This window comes from Rhincodon typus, chromosome 36 (genome assembly GCF_021869965.1).
Source record: "Rhincodon typus isolate 14 chromosome 36, sRhiTyp1.1, whole genome shotgun sequence".
Lineage (NCBI taxonomy): Eukaryota > Metazoa > Chordata > Chondrichthyes > Orectolobiformes > Rhincodontidae > Rhincodon > Rhincodon typus.
Window position 1 is genome coordinate 19,227,446 of NC_063367.1, and position 10,449 is coordinate 19,237,894.

At 45.3% G+C, this 10,449-nt stretch overlaps 1 protein-coding gene across 2 annotated transcripts in view; it reads right to left on the bottom strand.

The window, feature by feature from the left end:
- Positions 1-10,449, bottom strand: part of igf1ra (insulin-like growth factor 1a receptor) — a 255,113-nt gene that overhangs the window by 2,085 nt on the left and 242,579 nt on the right. For both annotated transcript variants that reach the window (XM_048617169.1, XM_048617170.1), the window contains 4 exons: positions 8,875-8,985; positions 6,558-6,717; positions 5,230-5,359; positions 343-477 (listed from right to left, as the gene is read on the bottom strand). In XM_048617169.1, coding sequence (XP_048473126.1) covers positions 343-477; positions 5,230-5,359; positions 6,558-6,717; positions 8,875-8,985 — 536 coding nt within the window. The remainder of the gene's footprint in view (positions 1-342; positions 478-5,229; positions 5,360-6,557; positions 6,718-8,874; positions 8,986-10,449) is intronic.

Sequence of the window (10,449 nt, forward strand, 5' to 3'; positions counted from 1 at the left end):
AGGAGGGGGTGAAGGGGGTATTAAAGAAGGGGATTAAGGAGGGGGTGAAGGGGGTATTAAAGAAGGGGATTAAGGAGGGGGTGAAGGGGGTATTAAAGAAGGGGATTAAGGAGGGGGTGAGGGGGGTATTGAAGGGGGTATTAAAGGAGGGGATTAAGGAGGGGGTGAAGGTGGGATTAAAGAAGGGGATTAAGGAGGAACAAAACACAGTAAGTGTCATAAGTGAAGCAGTTGCACTCGCGTGGATTTTGTAAACTGGACATTAATATTTCAATGCTGACACCAGCCAGTTCTGTAAAGCTGTTGCCCAAACAGTAGCTGCCAGTCGGTGTTTAAACTTACAGGCTGTCCGCACACGATTCCGGTCTCTCCAGCAAACCACCCTCCATCACAAACCGCAGAACCTGCTCATTGGACATCCCCTGGTACGGCTGCTCTGCCAGAGTGGCTATCTCCCAGAGGACCACACCAAAGGACCTGCAAACAAAAGCAGCAAAATAATTATCCCATTCATTACAAATCCATCGATGTCTTGGTTTAAGATTCTCATCTTTGTTCTCAAACCATTTGATTGCCTCGTCTCACAACCACTCTATCTATCTCTGTGAACTAGCTCGACTAACCTCCGCTAAATCCCCAAGGTTCCTCACCCCAACACCAGCACCTTCACTGTCAGCTATGGACACCGCAAACTCTGGAACTCCCTCAGAAACCCCTGCCTGTTCCCTGTCCTCATGGCCTGTTGTGTAACGCTATCAAACACCTGAGGATCCCTCCTGTGCAGTGCCTAGGAACTATTAGCATGAGCGACGTGCCATGTAAACATAGTGAGTTGCAGCCTTCTTTTGAAAATGCAACCAACTTAAATTATCCTCAGACCTTATCTACTGTATTGCAAAATCAATTGGTTTACCTCTTAAACAAAATGGCAAATTCATTAACAGTCGCCCTGCTACAGAAAGGATATCATTAAATTGGACAGGGTGCAGAAAAGATTTACAAGGATGTTACCAGGAATGGAGGGTTTGAGTTATAAGGACAGGCTGAAAAAGCTGGGGCTTTTCTCACTGGACCGTAGCAGGTTGAGGGATGACTTTGTGGAGGTTTATAAAATCATAAGGGGCATAGATAAGGTGAATAGCAAAGGTCTTTTCCCTAGACTAGGGGAGTTCAAAACTACAGGACATAGGTTTATGGCAAGAGGAGAAAGATTTAAAAGGGACCTGAGGGACAACTTCTTCACACAAAAGGTGGTTCGTATGTGGAATGAACTGCCAGAGGAAGTAGCAGATATAGGCACAACATTTAAAAGACATTTGGACAGGTACATAAACAGGAAAGGTTTAGAGGGATATGGGCCAAACACAGGCAAACAGGTCTATTTTAGTTTGGGAAATTTGGTCACTATGGATCAGTTGGACCGAAGGGTCTGCTTCCATGCTGTATGACTCTAAAACTAGACTTTTATTTGAAGAGGACTCAAAACACTCAAAGCTCAGCAGAAATATTGAGAAGGAGACAACAGCTTGTGACTATTGCTGGGTCCAGCTTGCAGGCACTTGCCAGGTTCCAGGGACACATCATGGAAAACATTCCGCATCCAACGCGCTTAATCTGCCCAAGAACGTGCAAGTCTGTGAACAATGCCCCGACAGAAAGGCAGAGATGAGGGTCAGTGGACTGCCAGGGGATAGAACGGCACCAAGCTGCTTCACTCTCACCAGCCTCCCAACACATCCTCACCGTCCTATCAGCTTCTAAAGAACATTGTGCCATTTGTGTAGGGACAGCAGCTGCAGGGCAGGATTGGGCTGGACTGCGATGCCCTACTCAGTTAAGCAACTACCGTATTTGATTCAGTGTGTGAACGATCACAACAGGGGCTGTGCAGTCTGGAGCAGCTACATTCCAGAAATGAGACAATGCCTTCAACAGATCACAGGCAGCAGACATTTGACTGAAACATTTGGCAGCATCTGTGGAGAAAGGAACAGAGTTAACGTTTCAGATCTAGTGACCCTTCTTCAGAACTGTTCCTGAAAGGTTGACGCTGCTTCCTCTCCACAAATGCTGCCAGATTTGATGAGTTCCTCCCGCTATTTCTGCTTCAGATTTCCAGCATCTGCAGTTATGTGCGTTTTTTTGTTTAGGCATTTCACTTCTTCCTTTACCACTGTTCCCTCATTTTATAAGTCAAGAAAGAAACTTTGTACATGGGCTGTGCTGGGGATCAGAAAGCACAAGAGAAAAGGCTGACCAAGCAGATTTTAACAAGGTTATTTTTCTAAACATTTTTTAAAAAAAGGCTGCAGATAGAGGTAATAAAGACATAGGATACTATTCCTTCATTTTTGGGACATTCAGGAACTGCAGCTAATTAGCTGTCAGAGAATCTAGAAAAAAAACCGAGTCCGGCAGCATAAATCTATTTCAAATGAAGGTCAGGTTTGGCTGTTGAGAAGCAGGTTCAAAACGTGGTGTCTCCTTTACCAGAGAACCTCTTGAACAAATCTTGCCATTAGCGGAATGTTTGATATGACTGCAACTCCTTGAAGAAACTACTGCAGTTGTGGATTTTTTTTTGTTTTTTTTTACTTATTCATTAATGGGATGAGGGTGTCGCTGGTCAGGCAGCATTTATAGCCCATCCCTAATTGTCCAGAGGGCAGTTCAGAGTCAACCACATTGCTGTGGGTCTGGAGTCACGTGTAGGCCAGACCAGGTAAGGATGGCAGTTTCCTTCCCTAAAGGACATTAGTGAACCAGATGGGTTTTTCCAACAATCGGCAATGGATTCATGGTCATCACTAGATCGTTAATTCCAGATTTTTATTGAATTTAAATTCCAACATCTGCCGTGGCAGGATTTGAACCCAGGTCCCCAGAACGTTATCCGGGTCTCTAGATTAACAGCCCAGCGATAACACCACTAGGCCGTTGCCTTCCCATTAAAATCTGCAGTCACTTGTAGGTCAGACCAGGTAAGGACAGATGTCCCTCCCTGAAGCATGAGATTTTACTATAATCACAGTCAGTCACTAAGGCTTTATTTCCTGATATTGAAAACAGCTGCTGTTGTGGGATTTGAGCCAATGATGTAAAAGCATTAGGCTGGGCCTCGGAATTACCACTTCAGTGATAGTACCACCACACTACCATCTCCCTTGTGTGGTTTTTAAACTTTGGGACGAGACGAGGGTAAGAGGCTGGGTTCTCCAGAAGTTTCACAATGTTTTCTAGGGTTCCTGTCAACAGGAACATTGTGAATCGACAACAGAGGGAGACCACAGCTACCAGCTCACAATGCCAAAGCCGTTATCCTGGAAGGAATGCGCGAGTTCGTCGGGATTTGACAGGTGGGAGATTACATCCTCAAACTTGTCACCTTTGGAAGCAAAGCTCACAGCAAAACCCATAACTGTTACACTGTTTCCTCCTGAGGCTGCAGGTTCTCCAACTAGGAGAACTCTCATCCAGGATGTCACTGCTGAGGCAGCGCTGCACAGTTGGAGATGTCTGTTTTCACAAATGACATTAAACTGGTTCCCTGTCTAACTCTTCAGGTGGATGTAGGAGATTCCATGGTGCTACTTTGAGGAGGTTCAAGTAACTTGTCCCCAGTGTCATGGCCATTATTTATCCCTCGCAACGCTGGAACTTCCTCGCTATCATCATCGTAGGTCTACCTGTGGCAGGTGGACTGCAGCAGTTCAAGAAGGCAGCTCACCACCGCCTTCTCAAGGGGCAACTAGGGACGGGCAATAAATGCTGGGCCCAGCCAGCGACGCCCACATCCCGTGAAGGAATAGAAATAACATTAATTGGTTATCATCACATTACTTTTGTGGCACCTTGCTGTACACAAATTGGTGGCTGTGCTTCCTCCAGTACAATAGTTACTACCCAGTGAAAATTACTTCATTGACTGTAATGCACTATATTCAATAAAATCAACTTGGAAAAATAATTTGGTACAAACTTCAGGAAAAGCTACAATCCCTAAAGAGTTAATTGTCACTCGGGGAGGGGAAGCAAGGAAGAGATCTACTTTCTGGGATCAGGAGTGCAAGATATGATGGAGAGATTATAAACAAGGAAGATTACCCATAGACAGCACTGCCTCTGAACATTTGAGATTTCAGCCCGCAATATGTAAAACATTGAGGGAACAGCATTTGTGGAATCTACTGAAAACATTGTGGGAATTATTCACAGGGCAACATACAGCTGACATAAATAAAAAGCTTGGTTATCAAACAAAAAGGCACCACAATATTTAAGCTTGCAATATGTTTGTGTGTTTAAAATACATGCTTCGGCTCCGGTAAATAGTTCGGGAAATTTTTTTTGTCTACCAGGCTGACTGGCTTTGAGAAAAAGAGGTAAACAGAGAGTTAAAGGTTAAGAGAAAGTAAAACATAGAAAATAGGTGCAGAAGTAGGCCATTCAGCCCTTCGAGCCTACTGTGCAATTCACTGTGATCATGGCTGACCATCCAACTCAATAGCCTGATCCTCTTTTCCCATATCCTTTGATTCCCAAATGCTATATCCAACTCCTTCTTGAAATCATACAATGTCTTGCTTTCCGTGATAGCAAAATCCACAGGACACCACTCGCTGGGTGAAGAAATGTCTCCTCATCTCAGCCCTAAATGGTTTATCCCATATCCTTTGACCCATGGTTCTGGATTCCCCAGTCACCAGGAACATCCCTCCTGCATCTATCTTGTCTAGCCCTGTTCGAATTCAATAGGTTTCTATATTACTCCCCCCTCTTTCTTGTGAATAGAAGTCTCATCAATTCAACCTTTCCTCATGCATCAGTCCTGCCATCCCAGGAATCAGTCTGGCATCTGTTGCACTTCCTCCATAGAAAATTACCCTCTCGCAGATAAAGAGACCAAACTGTACACAAGATTGCAGGTGTAGTCTCACCAAGGCCCTGTACAATTGCAGCAAGACAGCCCTGCTCCAGTACTCAAATCCTCTCGCCATGAAGGCCTTCTCGACCACCTTCTGCACCCGCAATGCTCACATCCAATGACAGCGTACAGGGGCACCCAGGTCTTGTTGCCCATGGCCCTCTCTTAATTTGTAGCCCTTCAGGTAACAGTCTGCCTTCCTGTTCTTGCTCCCAAATCTGGAATTTATCCTCTTTATTCTGTATGTGCCATACATCTGACCACTCACTCAGCTTGACCAAATCACATCAAAGGGGTGGCTATACCAGACATCGGAGTGGGTGGTGAAAACGCCATCTTTCAGTGATTCTGGTGACATCCAGCGAACTGGCAGTAACCCCTTCCCTCCTTTCCGGTAATAATCCGTTTCGTAGATGTCACGCGTCATCCCAAAATCTGTGGGAGAAGGACAGACATGTTGGAATGGTCTCGGTGTTTTCATTAGATCAAACCAAGCCCAGAAAAAGCTTGCCCTTCCAAAAGTCAGGTTATTTCAAACAACTTTAAGGGGTGTCACACAGCAGATGAAACATGGCAGCTGGTTCAAATAATCACTTTCTCCTCACTGTGCTGATCCTGCCTGGGTCAGCGACCGGTATTCACGGCCCCTTCGGACCATTCCTTACCTGCCCATGTGGACAATTTTTAAGAAACATAAATTTCCAGGCCAGTATTTATTGCCCATCCCTAATGGTCCAGAAGCCAGTTAAGAGTCAACCACTTGCTATGGTGCCTGGAGTCACATGTAGACCAGACCAGGTAAGGATGGTAGTTTCCTTCCCTAAATTGGCAATGGTTTCGTGGTCATCTTTAAGCTCTCATTTCCAGATTATTATTGTATTCAAATTCCACCATCTGCCATGGTGAGATTCAAACCTAGGTCACCAGAACGTTAGCTGGATCTCTGGATCAATTGTCTCGCGATAATACCACTAGGCCATCAGTTCCCCTTGACTCATCCTTGGTACAAAAGACTGATGAAGAAAGGTCGAACAGATTAGGCCTACACCCATTGGTGTTAGGAAGAATGAGAGGGGCTCTTATTCCAATATGTAAGAATCGGTGGGATTGAACAGGGTGGACAGAAGGAGGCTTCCTCTTGTGGGGGAGACCAGAACCAGGGTCTCTGTTTAACACTGAGAGGTGAGGAGGGTTTGAAGACAGAAACAAAGAGGGTTTCTGTGCTTCTAAGGGGTTGTAACTCTGTGGAATTTTCTTCCGCAGAAAGCAGTCGCATGTGGGCCATTGAATCAAACCTGAGTTAGACAGTTTTGTGATAGTCGAAGGTTACGGGGGACGGAAAGGAGAAATGGAGAGGAGACCAGGACAGATCAGTCATGATCTTACTGAGTGACAGAGCAGGCTGGAAGGGCCAAAGGCCTAGTCTTGCTCCCACATCTTCTGTTCAGACTCTGGAGTAGGACTTGAACCTGCAACTTTGACTCAGAGCCAGGGCTGCTGGCAACTGAGCCAAGGCTGACATCACATAGTGCAACACAGACAAACAACATGGTTGAGTCCTGCTTCTTGAGGTTGATGCTGGCTAGACCAGATGACCCAGGGATTCACGGCTGCTACAATCCGGAAAACTCACCTCCAATCTTCACCGTATAATCTTCAGCCACCATGCAGTTCCGGGCAGCAAGATCCCGGTGAACAAACTTATTAGCGTTGAGGTAAGACATTCCATCTGCAATCTCGCCTGCCATCTGTGTCATCTTCTTCAGGGTGGGTGGTGGCTGGCCTGGATTATTCTGTTGGGAGATCCAGAGAATTATTTGACGCATCCAGTAGCACTGCATGTGTCCCCGTATTAAACCCAAATTCAGTGTCTAATGGCTCCTGGACATCTAGTTACAGTGGGCCGACCTCTAACCGTAATTGGACAGCCCAAGTTGTTGAGTTAGACCATCAGATTTTCCTCCAGAGTTACACGCTTCGGTCAAGATCAGCTCAGGAGAAAGGAGAACGGTCACCAACATGTTAGCCCACTGCACAGTGAAAGTTCCCTACACCAGCTCAAGCTTCAGGCTTGCCCTTTCTTGTGGTAGGCTATAAATAGCTTCTGTTTTCACCTAGTGATTGCTCTGCAGCTACATTGCTGTTTCAATGAAGAGGATTTGCATTGTGTTGGAAAATGAGACTCCAACAGGCAGATTGGGAGTGGGGCAGAACCTATAAAATTGCATTTTATGCACAATTCCATTTTGCAGAGTTACAAACAACTGGGAACATTTTCCTAACTAAGACTGCTCAAGAAATTACTGATGGACAATGTATGTTCACATTAAAGTGAAATGGAGGGATTCATAGAATAGAATCATAGAATCATAGAATCCCTACAGTGAGGAAGCAGGCCATTCGGCTCATCGAGTCCATATCGAAGAGCATCCCCACCCAAACCCACCACCCTACTCGATCCCTGTAACCCTGCATTTTTTATGGCTAACCCAGTTAACTTACATGTCCCTGGGCGCTACAGGGTAATTTACCACAACCAATCTACCTAACCTGCACATCTTTGGACAATCAGAGCACCCAGAAGAAACCCACGCAGACACAGGGAGAATGTGCAAACTCCCCATAGACTGTCACGCAAGGGTGGAATCGAACCTGGATCCCTGGTGTTGTCAGGCAGCAGTGCTAACCACTGAGCCACCATGCCACCCTTAGCTCAGGCAGTTATTTCAGACTTCATACTGACTGCTTTGTAGCAGCGCTGCTAAAGACCTTGAAAAAGGGCACCTAATCATCACCCTGACTGAGAATGAGGAGCAGCTTGTTATATACCACTGTAGCTCCACTACTACACATCAATCCCATCTCTTTCTGTTGTTTGCCTTTCAATGCTAGCTCTCACCAGAAAACACTTAACCATTGAATAAACTCAGGTCCCCGCAGAAGGTGCAGGAAACACTCAGCAGGTCTGCAAGCTCTCATCAGCTGTAAACAAATCACTGATTGAAACGTCAGCTCGGAGACACGGAGTGTTTCCAGCATTTTCTGTTTTCCTTTAAGAGTGGTACTCAAACAAGGAGGCCAGGAGAAGAGGTAGAGAATTTACTGCCATTAAACTTATGTGAGAATGCCATCACTCTCAGGATCCCCTCCAATGGACACACTCTGCACAAACATGGGAATCTCCCTCTCCAATAGCACCAGGAGATGAATTTGACCGTCTGGGCTTGAATATTGATTTAAGAAGGCAGCTCACCATGGCCTGTACCTTCTCAAGGGTTAGGCAACAAATAGTTACTTTGTTGATGCCCCCCCCCGCCCTACCAAGACTGAATTTTTTTTAAAATTCATTCACGGGATGAGGGCATCGCTGACCAGGCAGCATTTATTGCCCATCCCTAATTGCCCAGAGGGCAGTTGAGAGTCAACCACATTGCTGTGGGTCAGTCCAGGTAAGGATGGCAGTTTCCTTCCCTAAAGGACATTCGTGACCTAGATGGGTTTTTCCTGACACTCAACAACGGATTCATGGTCATCATTAGACTCTAAATTCCTGAAATTTATTGGATTCAAATTCCAACATCTGCCACGGCAGGATTCGAACCTGGATCCCCAGAAGATTATCTGGGTCTCTGGATTAACAGTCCAGTGATAATACCACGAGGCTTTTACTGAACAAAAGAAAGAACAGATGATGGAGGGGAGGGAGGACGGACCAAGAAGAGCTCTGAGAATTAATGGTGCCACCCACTGGATTTATTTCAAAGGTTACTGTTTTAATTGGATTCTGGCACTCGCTTTCAAGATCTGATGTTGGGTGTGGCCTACCATCACGCTCATGAATGCTCCCCATTTCTGGGGCAATTATGCCACTCCCATCTGTCGAGAACCCAACTGCCCACTGAGTGATGGAGAGGAGTTAAACAGTCTGTGGATCGACAGCCGTCACTCACCTCTGCATCCGGTCGCAGCGACCGTAGGTAGCTCTTCAGGTCTCCACGTGTCATCAGTTCCATGATCACCAAAGTCGGCTGCCCTTGGGATACAACACCAAGCAGGCGTACCTGAGATACAACAGAACCCATTCAATATGGCAGGCCCACATACATACACACCGCTCCTGCTCCCCCCCTCGAACCCCCCACCCCGGCTCAGCAAATGACTTTACACACCTTGGGACATTTTATCACATGGAAGACGCTATACCAACACAAGTTGTTGTTGAATCAGTCAATGGCTGTATAGATTCAGACACAAGGTCCAACATAAGTAACAGGAAGAGGCCATTCGGCAAGCCAATTCTAGCATTCAAGGTGATTGCAGTCGAGCTAATTATAACCTGAATTTCACTGTCCGGCCTGCTTCCTTCGGCAGTAATACATTACGATTGGTATAAAACAGAGATTGACCACCCAAACCCAATACCCCCAACCCCCTCCCTGACTCCCCAAGAACCTCTCGCCCTGTAAAAGGAGTGTGAAAAGTGGTGTAACCTGCTCTTCAGAAACTTTTAGTGGTTATAAAAAACAAATCCCTGACACTCACTTTACAATCAACAAGTAACAATTTATTTATCTAAATCTAACAGTAAACAAATTAACTAAACTATCAACAAACTGAATAAATCCCTTCGAACTACTAACTATTCCCGAATAAAACAAGATTCTCATGGCATGCTCTTCCACATAGTACAACTTCCACTTATATAATAATAAAAAAAGAAGTTAGTCTCTCGAAATTACAGCCGGGTTACGTCTTCTGGAATGTTCTGTGCCTTCTCCATGGATTCTTCTGTCAGGAATATTTACTAGTTACACCGTTGGTATTGTTGTTATTTAGATGTTGCTTTCTCTAAGACATAGAGGAGACTGTGGGAGACAACAACTCTCTCTTGAGAGCTAAGGGCTGTTAACTCTGGCAGACTGTAGTTAGCTCTGAGGTCTTTGTCCAACTGCCCCCTTCTTTCATATCCTTGATGAAATATCAATATTTCTTACTGTAGGATCGGTCCTATGTGGTCAAAACCATCAGATTTACCTTTAATTGGTTTTGGGTATCTAAGTGCCAGGTTCAAATTGATTGCCTAAATTCAAAAGCCTGTTGCTGCTTGACCTGCTAACTGTACAGCCTTTTGCTACAAAAATTTTGGGTGCTCTTTATGTACTTGCAAACTGCTGCCCATAGCAATCCATTTTAAATCTCTAAGCACAGAAAAGCACATCATTTTGTAAAAGGGACCTTGCAATACTTTCCCCTCTAGCACTTTACAAATGCCAAATTCTAAATTTCTGCTGCCCAATCTACAAGCACTCTACCTAACTTCACAACACAATGCACCCCCTCAAAACCCTCCAAAATAAAAAGAAAGTGTCAGGGTGCAGGTGTCAAAGCCGCTTTGACGCAACTTGACAGTCATGAAACAATGGACCCTTTTACACCAGTACAGTATCCCCGTGTTATACAGCGATAGACCTGTCCCCACCCGGTACTGTACCCTACTGTTATACAGTGACAGACCTGTCCCCACC